Source organism: Apteryx rowi, unplaced genomic scaffold, assembly GCF_003343035.1.
Source record: "Apteryx rowi isolate R43461 unplaced genomic scaffold, aptRow1 scaffold_944, whole genome shotgun sequence".
Classification (NCBI taxonomy): Eukaryota; Metazoa; Chordata; class Aves; order Apterygiformes; family Apterygidae; genus Apteryx; species Apteryx rowi.
Genome location: NW_020451254.1, coordinates 17,386 through 35,124, shown reverse-complemented (window position 1 = coordinate 35,124; position 17,739 = coordinate 17,386). Strand labels below are relative to the sequence as shown.

General features: G+C 38.0%; 1 protein-coding gene across 1 annotated transcript; it reads left to right on the top strand.

Annotated features, from left to right (window-relative positions):
* Positions 1–2,005: 2,005 nt before the first annotated feature.
* On the top strand, positions 2,006–16,222 carry VKORC1L1 (vitamin K epoxide reductase complex subunit 1 like 1). Its single transcript, XM_026092190.1, has 4 exons — positions 2,006–2,021; positions 4,456–4,488; positions 11,287–11,412; positions 12,118–16,222. The coding sequence occupies exons 1-4, from the start codon at positions 2,006–2,008 to the stop codon at positions 12,342–12,344; spliced, it is 402 nt and encodes a 133-aa protein (XP_025947975.1). The 3' UTR covers positions 12,345–16,222.
* The last annotated feature ends 1,517 nt before the right edge of the window (positions 16,223–17,739 follow it).

The window sequence follows — 17,739 nt, the reverse complement described above, 5'->3', positions numbered from 1 at the left end:
GGCCCGGCTTTCTGAGGGGGCGGCGGCGGCGGCGGCAGGGCCTGGCGAAGCGGCCCGCTGCCAGCCGGGGGCGGCGGGAGCCTCCCGCTGCGGCCGGGGTTGCTGCCGGGGTGTCCCTGAGGCAAGGCGGGGTCGCGGCGGCCGGGGCCCGGGGTGGCAGGCCGAGGAGGAGGGTCTCCGGGCTCTCCTCGGCCGGAGGGGCGGTGTGGGAATTGTTTTGCTCGAGATCACCGAGGGCGGGAGGGCGAGGCACCTGCAGTGTCAGTGTTGTAATTCTCTGTAATTACCTAGAGTGACAAGAGTTTAGGGGCAAATATACCTTAGGATAAAACGCTGTGGGTGTGACTGTGGGTTGAGGCTAACGTAAACATATACAATCATAGATGATTTACTTTCTTGTATTTTAATACAAACGTCAGAATTGCTTTTTCATTATAGCCTTTTGCAGCAGTGCATATGATTGCCTTTATGATATGCAAGAAGTGCTTAGTTCAGGGAAGACTTGTACACTTCAGCAGTAAAAGCCCAGTCCAAGTCTTGGTTTATTTTACAGGTTTCTTGTCGGCAATAAAACTGTTTCAGCAGGGTTTTTTTGTTTTGTTTTTCTAAAGGCCAGTGGTCCTCCTGATGCATCTTTTAGAAGAGTCAGAATATAAATCTTAGTATGTTGCTAGCTTGACTTCTTGTTAAGCAGCTGGTTTATTTAATCATATTAGTGAGAAGAATTTATTTGCTGTTTGCTTACAAATATCATTTTAAATATACTACAGGAAATACTTTCAGTGTTATTAGGTTAAGAAATGCCTTCTAAAAATGTATTTCTCTGGTTGAAATACTTAATAAGAGTTTTGTACAGCAATATCAAAACTGATCTGTGCATGTGTGTGCTTTTTTACATATGTGTGTATATACGTACACAGATGGAAAGATACCTAGAGGTAAGGAGCTGGGAAGGGAGATTCTTCAGCAAATGTGTTTAGTAAGCTCTCAAAACACCTTCCTTCTGTTGAGAAAATGAGAGTTTTGATAACTTTATGATAACACCTTTAGTGGAATAAATACTTGAGGGTTTTTTTTTTCCAATTTAACCTATGTGTAAGCTGTCAGAGTCCTTATAAAGGCACTTGCTATATTATTATAACAAAATAACACAGGAGAATACACCCATAATCTGTGAAGGTGAAAGCTAGTTAATTAGTTTAGACAAAACATGTAGGGAGCTTTAATTCTTAACACTAGTTCTGTGGTGATAGAGCTGGTATTGTGTTACATCACAAGGAGATGTCTATCTACAGATGCTTGAAAGGAGGTTCTTGTGATTGAATGAGGGTTTTAACTCTGCTTTTCTATCTCTCATCAGATAATCTTTAGTTYATGAAGATGCTTGTTCTTGTCTCTTTTAAAGAATTGTTTTAAAATGAGAAGTTTCAATTGAAAGAGAAGATTTAAATGGTTGTCTGGTAACTTAAGCTTATACCTTAAAATGATGCATAGGTTGCTGAGATAAACCATGTAAGCATTGTTAGTAATCTAACTTTTACCACAGCTGTAGAGGTGTTTTTAATTAAAAATAAATAAATAAAATGGGGATTTGATCTTCGGTCTTTAAGCACCTAAGTAACCTCTGGACTGGAAATCAGTATGTGTTCTTATACAGAGCTGGGCCTTCATTACCTTATTATTATTGTAAATTCTCTTCTTGAGACAAGGAATTTCAAGTAATAGTTTTAATACATGTTTACCAAGAGCTTTGAAAAAGCAAAGTAGTTCCAATTATGTCTTTAGGTATTTCTATTTATGCAATAATGCTTGGTAATTACAGTATTCATTAGTATTGCTTCAGTTGAAATATTGAGTATGCCATGGTAAAGCCTGTAAATACTATTCTATGGGAATTCTATATCATAATATGAAGACTTAAGGATAACGTCAACTAAAATCTAGCTAGCAGTTGCTAGGAGAATCCTGTCTAAAGATTGAAGTATTGCAAATGTCAAGATAGCTCATGATAGTTGAAGCAGGTGCGTAAAAGGAGTCTGGAAAAGGAGTGTGCAAGTTCTGTTCAGTCAAACCATATTTGGAGAAGAATGTGCTTTCAGTGCTGCACGGGAGATGGACGAAAAAGGAATATTCCTTTAAAACTAAGACAACAGGGCAAGCTATTTAACTTTGAAAGGAATTCATCTTTTTTCTGTGGTGCCACAGCTTCCTATCCTTCACTCATTCTCCCTCCCCTCTCCCCCACTTAATAGTCCTTGTCACTACCAGTATGTGTCCAAAACTTCTTTGAAACTTGATTTCTAAAAGGAACTTTTAACTATAATTTAAATTCCCCGGGGACAGTAGAATTAAAAAAAAAAAGGTTGTTCCAGCATTTTTGCATATAATGCAAACTTAACTTTCAGATACTTCTTTTCTGATTAAACTATTACACTGACGGTTCAAATTAATTATTTGATTAGCTGTGTATAGCCAGCCTCTACAGAGTTAAACATGACAAACTTGTACTTTTTGGCTTTTACCAGCTTCTAGAGCATTCATTCTGTTGTGTGACCTTTTATTTAGGCTGAATTTGCTGATGGAATTTGCAATGTAATAACCTTTCGTGCCTTCGCGTTTGGAGTGTTGACTCCAACAGTGGATTATACTTCAAAAAGCACATCGTGGTGTTGGGATTAATCCTAAATGTATAGATTAAATTAGTGTATTGCTCTCTGAGCTGAGTTATTTTGGAACTAAGTTCTGGTCTTTGGGGAGGGTTTTTTCACTAATAAATTGTTTGAGTTCCCAAGCCTTGCCCTTAAGCCAAATCTAGTATTGGCACAACGATGAGAGCAGAAATGTTGTAAAGATTACCACTGTGCAGATAGAGGGAGGAGCACGGAAAATCTTATATCAGAGACTGACTCATCCAGAAGATTATACTGGAAAACTGCCTTCGTAGTACCTCTTATTGTTCAAAATATTAATGTTCAGCATGTTTCAAGCTGTTATCCTGGCGAAAGTTCGGAAAGTGATTTTTTTAAAAAGAAAAACAACTAAGGACAATATAATGATCACTATCACTTCTCAAGAAGAAAGCAAGACATAGGGAAATACCTAATATTTTTATTTGGCAATTGCTGTAGTTGTTTTAAGTGAATTGCTGTCTTCTACTTAGGAATAATTAAGTGGCAAGAATAGCTTTATTTATAATGAAACTGTCTAATAGCAGTTACCATAAGATCTTTTTGCTTTGGCTGTTATAATAGTTTCACAGAGGGAATTAAAGTAATAAACAAGTTTTAAGTAATATTGATGGTGGAATGGCTTGAAATAAAAAGTGAAATTTAAATTGTAATGCAGAGGTCCTGAGCTTTCTGTTTTGTTCTTTTGCATGCCACAGGTGGCTTTCAGGTCTTCTGATATGTTCCTGCTTTCTGTCTCGATTAATCTAACGTTCCTGCAGAGCAGGTTATTGGATAGCTCTTACTGAAGGAAAGCGTGTGGCCCAGCATGTGTTAATGTCATAACAACTTTAAGACAGACTTATGGTAGCTATCATAAGCTACCATAATGATCAAAGGGCAGATGTCACTGTATATCTTTAGCAATATTTGCAGCTTTCAGCCAACTGCGTAAGTGGGGACGTTTGAAATTAGTCAATATTGATCTAGGTTAACATCTCTAGCTGGCTTACTGAACAAGTTCCAGAGTAACAATAGGGTTTTAATAATCAGTGTTCATTTGGATATAATTTGGTGGACAGTATGTTTTAGGGATCCCCTCTGCTGAGTTTTGTGATAATCTGGAAGGTCTTGGATTGCCTGTCATCTTTTACTTGAGTCACTCTAAAATGCCTATTCTGAAAAAGTGTAATAAGCATATCTGTTTTTTAATGGATGTGCCACCATAATAAGCTGGTACTTCTTGAAAATGTGTATCTGTAAAATTTTGCTTGCGTTGTGGACAGGTTTGTGCAGATACTCAGCTGTTGTACTGAATTTGCCGAGGGTGGCCTGTGACAACCGTAGTATTGCATTGCTCTGCACACCTTCATAAATTAAACAGTGAGTTTAGACTTGTGTAGATGTTATGTTTGAGTTGCTCAGTTGTGTGACATACTATTTCAGTCCAATGTTGTGTGAATATATGGGTGCATAGCTTATTTCTCTGCAGAAGGGGGAGGCAGTTATACTATGATATAGTGAAGTTAAAACTTTTGCCAGTGTTGGTTTTTTTCAGTGAAGCACACCTTGTTCACACTATTGTTCTGGTGCAACTTCAGAGTGCAGACCATAGCAAAGATCAAGTTGACAAGAACAACCCCATTTTCTAAACAAATGGGACGTGGAGCAAAACTTCTCTGACCTCATACCTAACCTGATGTTTATATTGCAGGTTCCCATTCAGTTCTGTTGTGGGGCAGTTCCTGTAAACTTGATGTCTGTCAAGTTTGCTTGATTCCAGGTTAAGAACATTATATAGCAGTTATCTTTCATTTTAATGGTAAGTTCCTGATGTCCTAGCATTTTTTTTCTATTGTATCTGATAGCAAGCGTGCAAATATATTTGAGGTTGATAACTGCAATTGTTAGTGACTGAAGTAAGGTGAAAAATGGTGAAGGTAGTGTTATACAGAAAGTGCGAAAAGCTTGTGTAGCTGCCTCTTGTGAATGAGCATGGGCAAATAAGCCTCGCGTGCTTTCTTTAATTTTACTTACTTTACAAGTCTTTGCTTCTCGCTGGTCATCAATTTCTTTAACCCGAGACAAGTTACTGTTTTTGTCAGGCATCTTTGTTTCTGCACAGAAAAAGATAGAACTTTGATTAAGCAGCTGAAGAGTGGTATGTGAAACACCTGGTGATCATTCAGCACGAATCATATTTGGGGTTCTTAAACTGTCAAAGTAGTTTTTAATGGAAACGCGACCTTTTGAGACTGAGCTGAAATTTGTCTTGTGGTTTAAAATTGGTGGTTGTGCATTTTTGAGGTCTGCATGTTGCTAGATAGCAATTATAAGGATGCTTTTGCAGTTATTCTGTAGAAAAGTTCATCTTTTTTGCTCTCTGAGGAAAGTGTTTAGGATCTCTAGTTTATTATATTAATTGTACAGGAGGAGATGAGCGTAGACACAGTCTGTCTTGTGTGCCAAGTGCTCTGCTTCAGAGTGCTGCAGATTGAATACAATGATGAATTTCAGTGAATTGGCATAACTATAGCTAGCTGAACACCGCACAAGTTTTACAGCTAAGGATGCTGAGCCAAAAAAGTTCAAGCAACTTGAGGCTAGAATAGGTCATGTTATTTAGCCTGGTTTCTAGAAAAAAAATTGCCTGTGTTGTGTATCCATTGCTTATCTCTAATAATTTTTAAGTTTTATGGCAAAACTTAACAAGGAACAGAATTTTCTAAAATTCTCTGGAAACACAGTCAGTGCCAAAGGGGAGGGGAGAGGGACTCAAAGTAATATTCCTGCTGAGGGGGAGGAAATACAGTGTGAGCTTAGGTTATCAGTCCCRTTTGGTCTGTCAGCCAGACAGTCAGCGCACATGTAAGTAGGACTCGGACAGAACTGACAGATAATGGACTTGATGGAGGAAGAGAGGGAGGGTGCAAAGAGGCTGGAGGATGTGAACTGGGAGAGGATCTGGAGGTATTTTGTGCTGGGGAAGGAGGGTGTTATAGGAACGCTTACAGAAAACCAGCCTCATTCTAAAACAAGTGGTTTCCAAAGCAGCAGAAGCTAATCATTCAAGTGATTTTTTTTTTTCTCTCTTTTTTTTTTCTTTTTTTCCTTTAAGGGAAAATTGATGGCTTAATACTTCAGACTGATCTAATACATGTTGGCTGAGGCTGCATCTTTCATAAGATACACAAATCCCATGTCTACATAAGACTTTTTTTTAACTTTACAGTGATCTGAACTATAACCCATCTATTCTTTCTTTTCATAGATATATTATTTCTGACTTGACTGAAGTTTGTAGTAGTGCTGAGAATTATTTTGCATGATGCTGTGTAAATTTAACAAAGTGCCTGTCAATTGTAATTCACATTGGACTGAGTTTATGAAAGCTTAATAAAAGAGATTAAGTAGAAGGAATACTTTGCTGTCGACTTGTAGTTTGAATAACCAGTGCTTCCCTAAAGTCTGCTATAAAGTAGTTAACCACTGTCTGCTTGAGACTGAAGGATATGTAGAAGAAAACCTTAGTTGTTAACGGCAAATACTGCTAATACATTTACTTCCATTTTTAAATCTATCAAAATTCTTTGAGCACTCTTGGCAAGCTCACAAATAGGATTTTTAATCGCTTTTTTTTTTTTTTTTCTTTCTCCTGGTGGCTTCAAATTGAAGGCTCTTAACTTATTAAAACTGGTAGAGTGGCCTAAGTGCCCTTGTAACTATGAACTAGGCTTAATCCAAAATCCTCTAGTGAAGCTGTGCAGAAGCTGCCACCAAAGTTCTTAACATTACTAAGTATTAACATGCTCTGGGTCCTTTGACCTTTATATCAGCTTTTCACTGAAGGCGATGTATGAGCATAGGCCAGCTTTACTCACTGCATTAGAACGTTCATCCTATACTGTAAGTTATCTCAGAAGTCAGATGACATTCAGGGAAATGTCTACATATCACTTGTCAAGTATAGGCTTCTTTTAGGAAACAGTATGTATTGTTTCTGTGGGGTTACTTGCTGTTGATAGCAAAATAATGCTTATGGCATGAAAAACAATCCTGAAATGATGGGCTTTAAAACGGTACTACTATTCAGAAAACAGAATTTGGGTTTATTACAGATGGTTCTCTGAAAATATCATTGGTTTGTTGATTATAGTTTGGTGTTTTCATTACAGCTAACCTATAAATTACAGAAGAGAGAAATGTGGTGGAAAATCTGCCACAGCACAAATGCACAGCATTCCCGCACATGCCATTTGATATCTGATCTCCTAAAGGATTTGATAAAATTTTCGACTAGACACTAAGGAGACAAGAATGTGAGCTGGAGAAGTGTCATACACTTGCCTTGTTCTAAGCATTTGCTGCTTGCTTATGTCAGGGACATGGTACTGAAGCTAGCAGGACTTGACCTGATCCAGTATGGTTATTCTAATTTTAAGATGAACGTGCAATCATTGGTTTCTTTCCTGATATGAGAACTAAGGGTTGCCGAGTGCGACTGAGGCAACATCAACACAGGATATTGTGGAGGTCAAAAGTATATGTTCAGACAGTGTCTAGGTACATTCATGGAGGAAAGCCTCAAGGTAAGCTACTAAATATGTTGATCCAGCTGAAACCCCACTGCCCAAGTTTCTTAAGCTAGTTCTTTATTGATGATTGAAATCAGGGAGACCATCTTGGAGAATGAACTATGTAGAAGCTCTCCAAAGTGTCTCCTGCTGGTAACTGTAAGAACTGGAGCTCTTGGCTGGAAATAGCAGTGTAGTATTTCCTACAGAAAGTGGATGAGTTAATAATCTTACTCCTGGCCAAATATATGTGTGTGTGTGTATATATATATATATTTTTTTTTTTTTTGACTTACTGTATTCAGCAGTCTTGGAATTCCCTTTTTATTTAGTTAACACTGATAACTCTTGCAGCTTTTAACCTGTAAAGCTTGGAGGTTGTTTATTTGTCCTTTGTAAAGTGACCAAGATACTTATTAGTTACTGCGTGACGTTCTCTTCATTGCCTTTGTGCCAGTGGTACTGTCTCTATGTGAAATTACAGTAAAATGTCTAGTGTGCAAGTCTGCCCCCATAGTATGTTGTTCTGGAACATTAAGGATGTTCATGATTGGGCAAAAGAGGTAATGATTAACAGTATCTGATGTTTTTGTTGAAGATGTATAATTTGGGAATCAAGTGACATCATTTTTTTCATGTCTTCCTCTGTTAAGAAATGTCAGGTGTGTGCAAATACTGTTTTAAGTTCCTAAAAACGTAGCGTTTCTAATCCTTGTTAAATACCACAAACCAAAAGGGTACTGTTCAGAGGGTAGATGCTAATTTTCAAGGCTTATTTTTGATAAAAGGGATGGACGTTGTGAATAAAAGTCATAATATTATTCAGAGTTGCAGATGTTAGGAAACTGTATGAACAGTTCTAACCACTTTGTCTTGGCTTTCTTTGCAATTGAATCAGTGTTCACAAAATTTGAAGATCTTTTTGCGGGCATAACTTTTTTTTTTTAAAGAACGTTAGAGGTTGTAACTGTAAACAAGAGAAATGAAACGGGCTATGTCATCTTGAACAGAGGGGAGGGGGAATTTAAATTAGTTGAAATGTACAGTAAGATGTCTTGGAGGTTTCTTTTAAAACTTCCCTGAAGCTGGTTCAGGTAGCCTTTCCTTTACAGGAGTGAAATTTGGGTGTGGCAAAAGTAGACTTGCCACATGTTTGTGTTTTGTTTTTTTTTTTTTAATACTGCTCTGAATCATGCAGAATGATTTCAGTATTTTCACAACAGAACGCTTGGCTGCTTCACATATGGGGCATCACAAGTCAGTAGCAGGAAAAGTTGGGTTTGGTTTGTTTTTAGCTTATTGTGCAATCAGTTCTTTTAATTAGTGTAGTTTATTTGACTTAATACTTTATATCCAAAAACCACTAATGTGAGTTAACAATAGTCTGTTCTTATAAAATATATTCTTTATGAAGAAGACAAGTTCCCTGAGGAACTTCTGAGCAGTTTATAGTCCTTGTACTTCATAAGGCTTGTACTGACCTTTTATTCCTTGGGGAGTTTATCCTAATCTTAGGACTGCAATATTACTTTTTGCTGTTTGTTTGCCATATGTTTTTAGACTTTGAAAGTTATTATAAGTAAAGTATGAGCAGGAAGATTTTTATGATGTTCAAAGTCCTTTTCCCTACCCCAATTGCTTGCAAAAGTACTTGGTTGCTTGTTCATTTTAGTGTTTTTTTGGGGGGACCTTCTTGATAGACTTAGGGGATGAAGTAGTCTCTTTCATAGAGAAATTAGATAGAGATGTACAAAGTCTGAACTCTGCATTTCAGTTTGATGTAGAAAACTTCCTTGCATGTGAAACCCTCTAAAGCTGAAAAATGCTTTGTCTTGAATGACAGGCTTCTCTGCTATATTTGAGTGTGTGGAATAAAATGCAGGATTAGTGCTGTTCTCCAGGGACTGAAAATTAATACCTGATGCCCTTAAATCTGCTACAAGGCCAACAAGATACTTAATGAACTATTGCAGTGGGGAAATGGTTTCACCACATTGGCTTCTTGCAGCTATGAACGCATCACTTGAGGGCACTGAATGTCGTAAAGGGCTCGAACTCCTTATCTTTCCATTAGCGGTGTTTTATTGACGTTCAGGATAACAATGAGATAAGATTCTGTGGTCCAAAGTTTCTGGTGTTTTAAACTTGTGTTTGTTCTCAGACATGACAGAATAAGACCTCTAAAGGTTAGAGATGCTTTCCCTGAAGAAAAACTGTTAGTTTCCTGTCCTTGCAAAACCATATTTTCTGAAAGTGCCCTTCAGGATTCAGATCAGTGAAGAGTCTCAGGCAATTCAAAATGGACCAGAGTTGACCTTCGATCAGATTGTGCCAGACTGTAAATTTAAGAGTGCGGGGTAAATGCCTATCTTAAAATGATGTAAGGTTTGGACTGTTGTTCCAGAGCTCCCTAGGACAGTCCCGCTCCCAGCTGTTGCGGGCTGATCCTCTGAGACGGTGCAAGAGTGCATATTCAGACCCTACGCTCAGCTGTTTCAGCCTGCTCAGCTGGCAGAAAATAACTCATTTTTATTGTTAGTATTTTGCTGACTCATTTGGATGAAATGGTTCAACACGCGATCAGAGTGAAAGCATTCAGCCAGGGCAGAGAGAGGGTAGGACTTCAGCATCCTGCAGTTAGATTGACCTTGGCTGATGTGGATCCACAGTCTTCAGTTGCACTTTGAATTGTGCTATCCAGTCTCTTAGTAAGGAAAGCCTGAGTGTGTGTTTAAACAGAGTTTAACATTACCCTACAAAGAATTCTTACGTGGAAACTAGAACATTTTAATTGCACTTGTAGATAGCCAGCTGAATGTAATATAGCAAACTTGAAATCACCTATTAAGTGCAAAACAGTGGTACCTTTAATGTATTTATCTAGATCTTTGATACTGCATTTGGTGGTTGGGCAACATGACAGTTATCAAACATGTCGTAACCATTTCATCAAAGCGAGGTTTTAAAATAAAAAGTTCTAACTTAAAATCCAGATAACTGTCTGTGGGTGGAAAGTCTGGTCCTAGCTGAGAAGGATTCTTCTGAGCTTGCAGCGCTGCTTTATAATGCTGATTCATCCACAAACTATCCTATAAGCTTGCAGGGGCTGTAAGCTGCCTTACGCTACAAGGACAGTGTGTCACCAGCTGTGTCCCTCATGATTTGCATTAACCCCAAATTTGCCCTAGGATCCCTGTGATGAGAGAGAGTGTATTACACTGCTCTTCCAGGTAGAAGTTAACGTTACGTCTTTAACCCTTGCACAGTGCCGGGACGTGGGGCAGGATAGCCATGGTAAAGCAAGTGTCAGTCTCTTGAGCTCTCATAGTAAATGTGATGTGTACRCTGCATTGAAGCTTTATGTTTACACATAAGTTTCACTTCCATCACTTACAAAATTTGAGACCAAGCTAATGGAAAGTATGCTTTTTACTTTTTACACAGTAAATACATTTTCTGGGAGTTGGTGCATAATTCTCAGTCCTCTTTCTTGAGGAGAAGAGCACAGGGCTTGGGCATAGTAGTTAATTGCAGCCAGTTACTAAGCTAGAATAGAAATGATTATCTTGAATATGTTTTGAAAATGTTGCTCAAGGGCTTATGAGATAGTATGAAATCGTACTTACTGTGGCAACTTTCTCATATGAGTTCTGGTGTGCTTGCTCTGGTGCAAGTGGGTATATGCCTGCAAGAGAGGTGGTAACAAATAGTTACCAAGTTTTTTACCATTTTCCCATAGCTGTATATTTAGTGAGTATGTGTCAGGCTCTTAATGCAGTGGAGAGAACTGCGAAAGCTATCATCAGAGGAAAAAAGTATTTATTTGACAAAAGAGCTTTGAACTACAAGCTGAGGAAGCAGATCTGGTATTTGGGGAAAAGTGTCTTGCAATAGTGTGAAATTGGTAGTTGCCAGTGTGTCAAATAACTTTCATCAGTGATGCAGGGGATAAAGTTTTATCTAGTGTACCTCCGTTGCAAGCTGTTGAAATGATGAATTGAAAATACTGATGTAAAGCAATAGGTGCCCAAATACAAGTTAATTAGTTTCCCTGTTTTACAGATGGGGTCGAGGATTTGGTCTCTTGGGTTCCATCTTTGGAAAGGACAGTGCAATAAATCAGCCAAACAGTGTTTTTGGACTCGTGTTTTATATACTACAAATGTTACTTGGTAAGTATTAATTCAGTTTACAGCCTAAAACATGTAACAGGTCTGTGGTGATGAAAGTGTTACACACTGCAGAATCTACTAGAGACCAGAAAAAAATGGAGGTGATTTTTTTTATCATCTTTTTAGCACCAGTCGAATGGTTCATCTCTGCAAAGGGCTTAAAAACCCAGCTGATAACAAGAGCAATCTCATTTGCTCCTGCTATGCTATTAATAACGTAAACACCAAGATACTTCTGCTTAAATATATATAACATTAGATTACAGGATAGAAAAGAGGGGAACCAAAAATGAAATTTAGAAGTTTTGTGGGAGTAATATGGGTAGTAGGCAAACGAATGCATGAAATGTAGTGTGTTAATAAAATGTAGGCAAATTTTTCTCTTGAACTCTGCAGTCTGCTATAAAGCTATTAATATTCATAGGCATAACTTGACCAACCTATAATTTTCCCATAATTCAGGAATATGGAAGATGGTAAATATTACACGTACCTCTTACCCAAGGACTGTTGTAGAGAACCTAGAAGCTCCCCTCCAAATAGCGATTTGTCAGTCATCTTGAAGTCATGGTATTTGGAACAGACTTGGATGTCATACAAACTTGCCGAGTAGCCTTGGGTTTGAATTCAAGTTCGTAGGCTTTTTACTGTGTGTGAAATGGGGGAGTGAGAGCAGTGGGAGTAACTTTCTCTCTCTTGTTGCAGGTATGACAGCAAGTGCAGTAGCAGCTCTAATCCTCATGACATCCTCCATAGTGTCTGTAGTAGGGTCTTTGTACTTGGCATATATTCTGTACTTCGTGCTGAAGGAATTTTGCATTGTCTGCGTCATCACATATTTGCTGAACTTCATTCTCTTTATCATCAACTACAAACGACTAGTTTATTTGAACGAGGCCTGGAAACGGCAACTCCAACCCAAACAGGAATAACGCCTGTTTGAACTTTTGACTGACAGTCTGAAGACCCAACTTCCATTAAGTTTATTTTGCAGTAATTTTTTATTCTTCATATCAGACACTTTCCCTGAGAATCATAACTGAATTTTTAATTATAAATTGGAAGGGGCCCTAGATAGTTTTTTGTGCTAATATTCAATTTAAATGTGGTTATGAAAGAAAGCTCTAATACAATCAAAGACAAGCTTTAACTTTACTTTAAAGGAGTTTTAGCCACAGCAAAACTAGACTCTCCCTCCTCCCCCTCCACTTGTGAAGTGGGTAACACTTGCTACAAAATATCCTGTATATAAATTCAATTTCAGGTATAACAAGATGTGATCATGACATTAAATATTCTAGAATAGCATTACCATATTTAATGTTGCCATGTTTACAGTATGTGTATTACATTTTTTTAAGCTGATGGACTTAGATTTGACTAGGACTTATACTGTAAATAAAATTAGAAATACTGGTTTCAGCCCTGGAGAACTCACTGTACAATCAGTTTTGTTGTTAGCCTAGGAGATTTCAGAGTGTTCAGCTAAGAGGCGACTAAGCCGATGGAAGGAGTGACTTCTATAGAGAAAACGCTGCTGCTGCACTCGCTGCTAGTGCTTTCACAAAAATGATGGTTGGGTTTCGTTCCATTTTTTTTTTTTTTCTTTCCACTAATGAAAATGGAATTAAAGCTGAAACCTGAAGTATACCCATTAAACCACAATTTCATTAACTTCTGTACAGAATGAAAATAGCTAAATGTGGTCAATAGAAAGCTACCATCGGGATATTATATACAGATTGGGGGTTGGTGTGTCAAAGAGAGATCTCTTTGAAATGGCTTAATTTCCATGCAGAGCTGTTTTCATATTAAACTGCTGTCAGACAGCCAGTGTTACTAATGTTTGATGTTATATGAATGCTGCAGTATAGGATTGCAATTTGCAGTGGAAACCAGTGACTGAGTGGAATAACCAAGCAGTGCACTGAATAAGCAGATACTTAATTGATCTTGGTCAGGATCTTTGGTTTGTGCTATATTGGGAAATGAACTTTAGGACAGATGCACACAAGGTCCCTTGGAAGGGCAATCTGTTTAGTGCGATAAGTAAATGTGCTCCTGAAAATGAAATGTGATAGTGCTATCATTGCTCTTTCTAATAACTAATTAAAAAAAAATTAAACTACATATTTAAGCACCTGAACAAAATCGTAAATGTTGTTTCTGCACTCAGTATTCTAAGGCTGAATGTTAAAAGTGCCTTCTGTCTTGAAATCTTAAACCAAATACTTTGTGTTGAACTTGGCAGGCAGAAGTGTCCTTGCTTGAAAAATGAACAAACAAAAAGAGGAAAAAAAAAAACCCAACAAAATTGCTGGGCATAGGAAGGTATTCAGATATCTATTTTAGTTTTTAGACTGAGAAGTGGTAGCAATATTGTTTCAGTTAACTTAAATCAGTGTGACAGAAGGTTGATGACATGATCCAGAAAAGTAAAATACTTGTGTTTCAGACTCTGTGACACCAAAACAAATAGGTTCGGCTACTTTCTGTAAATGGTGCTGTGCTGCTTTTTGCCCTTTTCAGCCTCTAAATATGAAGAGTTCCAACTGCATACCCATTTATTTAAAGAGTTAGTTTAACTAGTTTAGTTTTTTCTTAAACATGAATGTCTAAGAGACACTTATGTTGTATTGCTAAGTGGATTATAAACACTAAGTTGCTGAGGATAAACTTGACTGTGAAACATGCAGTGTTCAGTAGAGAAGGTAGGATTTTTAGACTGAATTCACAAAATAGTATTTAAATTACTACTGAGGTAATTTTCTGGTTTGTATCCAGGATGTAGGTGGAAACTGCTTTATGTATAAAGTTCTGTGGTATGAGTAACATCTGTTGCATGTAACACTAAATTACTTGTCCCTCTTGTCTAAGTTTTAGACAATTCATTTTGTATTGACCAGAGTATAGTTAAAGCTTGTCTTGATGTTTAGTTCTGTCTTTTAAATGCCTTGAACTTTGTGAGGGGAGTGGATGATGTTAAACTGGTGCCTCAAGGCTTTACTCTGTCCTCTTACAAGCCTTGAGGCAATACCGCTGTTTAATGTGTTGTATAGATTTGTTTTGATGCATTCCTATGATCTACACTAAGGCATCTTTTCATCCACGGAAGAGGTGAACACGTGCTGCCTGAAATGGTTAGTCGCAGTGCTAATACCTCAGAACAAGCAGCAATGGAGACAAGTATAATCGATGATTACTTGGTCCAGTTTCTGGTTTAATGCACACCAAAAAGGGAAAAAAAAAAAAAGCCCCATCAACTGAAAGCATAGGTGTTGACTAACTTCACTGTGTCTTGTGCTCGTCTGTGTGGGCATAGTCTGTTAATTCAGTTTGTTGAGTAAAATTGTTTAGGGCCAGATTTTCAGCATYCGTGTCTGCAGTCCTCGTTTGTGTGCACATAGGGATCAAATGCAAAATTAGTTTGGTCTCTGGAAGAATTTGCAGCTATACTTTGTGCACGATCTTGCAAATCTGATCCTTAATCGTGAACTTTTTTGTCTTGTGTGCTTTTCTTACAGTTACTTTTTACTGGAAGTGATTTGCTAGAAGTGGCCCTAATTCTTCTACTTTCTCTTTTGTGCTTTAGAAATGCAGTTGGCGTGAATAAAGGGCAAAATAATGTTAGCAGTAGAAATTTGGACCTTTTTGCTTCCAGTTCTTTGACTCTTTCCTCATTGCTGCCAATGATAGAAACAGCATATTTCTTCCAGTAAAATGGCTCAGGTTACAATTAGGAATGTGACAGAAATCGGACAAGTGCTTCATGCAACTGCCCCCCGCTGACCCCAGATAAAACAAGTGTCATGGCAAATATATGTTTGATGCTAATTTGACCTTTACGAAACGAAATGTAACGTCCGGTAAGCTTCCTGGGAAATCTTGCGGATATAAGAGTATGGCTAACTGCTAGTAAGTAATACCTGGTTGGAAGAGGGACGAGGGGGGCAGTATCATTACACAGATTCTAGTTGTGGTTTCAACACTCATGAGAACTTGGGGGAAGAAAAAAAGTCAGAAAAAGATACAAACAGTGGTTCTGAATTTGGGACGCTTTCCCTCCTCCCTTGTTCTCAGAGGTTCTGCAGGCAGGGGCTGGTTGGAGAGGCAAAAGAATGAAATCCCAAAACTTGTTTAGGAAGTAAACATTCCTGAAATCCTGTTACTGTAAGGTACTTACTACTCTTAAGGCCAACGAAGCACTCAAGTCTCATTTAGAAAATGAATGTTCCTGAAAGTTTCTTACTGTAAAGTGTTTGCAACTCTAAGGCCAATGAAACATTCCCTACCATCTTTGAAATCCAAGGTGAGAACAGATCTCTCTAATTAGGAGATTTCTGCATACTGTAGTATGTATTTGTCTTCTGCTGTACAGAGTCTCCTGATTGTTCAAAAAGATCGGCGAGGTGCTTCAGGCAGCACTTGCAGCTCTGAATTTATACGAGCTAAAGTTAGAGAGATCTAGTAGCTTTGGTTCTGCCAATGTTTAAACATGATTTAGACAACTGGTCCAGAAAAGATGAAGTATTGTTACCATGAAACTGTATTAAGCATGGCCTAAATATTAGGTGTTTGTTCTGTATAGTATGTTCCATCAACTATTTATTACTAGTGCTTTAAACTCCAGATTAAACATCCATTTAAGTGGAGTCACTGGGCAGATGTTCCTTTTATCAATATAGGTTGAGAGATTCTCTATTGGAGGTTTAGGATACAATTTTGCTAACAGGTAAAACAATGTAAATATGTATGAATTTTATTTGTTGCACATAACTTTTTGGTATAAAAAATAAATGTAGAAATTATCTGTGGATGTCTTGCTGCAATCATTCTTATGCTGCATTCATGCAGTCCAAACATAAGAGCTTGAATGAACCCAATCAGAGGCCTTTTTGGACTCAGTCTGAGCCTTAGAAACTGTTTTTAAAGTCAGTACTGTAATCCTGTTTCTAGAAATGTATTAAGTTGTGATCTTTTTCAAAGAAGTTGTATGTTAGCAGTAGAAGGGTTAAAGCACTTGGATCCCGAGATATACCGGTTTATAGAACCTTCTGCAGCTTCGCTGTGTATTGCTGAATGTTGTGTGCACATGGGTGCGAAAAGGTCGAGCAGCATTGACTGGAGGCTTTACTGTTTACAGTTCTTTAAGCAACATGCAAAAAATGTCAAGTGTGTTATTTTAATCACTTCCTGCTTTCCTTTGTTCTATAGGTCTGCTTTAGCTCCACTCTGACAAGATCACAAAGTATTTGAAAACTGCTGTATATTTTCCTGGACTTTGGGAAGGGGGCGGGGGGTATTTTGGGAAAGGGGTAGATAGGCGGGTTGGGCTTACAATTGCACTGAGCTGTTAAGAACATAAGCAGGAAATGAAACTCTCTGAAATGTGTGCTTACCATAAATGTGGATATTAAACTTTGCATCTGTCTTGTTGGACTGAATGAAAGTACAGCTTTCTCTTCTGCAACTGCAAGTCCTGTGTATATCATAGGGACCTGAGCCCTAGTTTGTGATGCGTTAACCATGTCAAATCTTTATCTGTGTTTTCATGTGGCTGCTGTTGGTATGTCATGCTGTCAGTGTTGAAATGGGGAACGAAATGGCTTAAAAAAATTAAACTCTAGACATCAAGAAGTTGAAACAATTTTCAAACACTGTTAGTGGGCTTATATATGGTATCCACCCTTGTACAAGGTAACATTTGAGTGACTGTCTTTTTAATATGGGTAGATATTTATATTCTGGGTTTTTAGTTAACTAGAAAATCTGTAAACCTAATACAGTGTAACCATGAGGAATCTTAGTAGTATGTTTTTTCTTTTCCCTTAGAAACTCAAGGAAAAATTGTTCTGAAATCCGCAATAAGCGTATATGTCCTTATTCTGCATGTGGCAATGGAAACTTTTCTCGGCCTCTAATGTATCACTTCTGAAAGAAAGAGAACTTGGCCATCATGCAACACAGTAACAAAGATTTTCTTTATACTGGCCGATGTCTTGGTCACTTTCTTGAGGTACTAGCAGAAGAGCCAGTTGTGGAAAAAATAGTCATAGCAATACTGTTTTGTGCAGTATCCGTGAATCGGAGTAATGAAACTACTTAATTTTCCTAACTTCCAAAATTCAGGAGGCAGCCTCCAATTTTGTGGTTCTGATAAGGGCGATGCTGCTGTTGGGACAACCTTGAGAGCTTGCAACAAGAAGTTTGCAGACGAAGTGTTCTGAGCTCTTCTGGGGGTATTGACACAGTCTATTGCAGCCTAAAGCCTAGCCTTTAGGAGCCTCTAAGACTGGTGTGCTGCCTGCAAGGGAAAGTTAGTACACT

Excerpts from the sequence above, each read along its gene's own strand:
- VKORC1L1 (XM_026092190.1), top strand. Across the intron at positions 4,489-11,286 it reads AGTTATCTTTCATTTTAATG|TTTCCCTGTTTTACAGATGG; the intron begins GTAAGTTCCTGA and ends CAAGTTAATTAG. Across the intron at positions 11,413-12,117 it reads TATACTACAAATGTTACTTG|GTATGACAGCAAGTGCAGTA; the intron begins GTAAGTATTAAT and ends CTCTTGTTGCAG.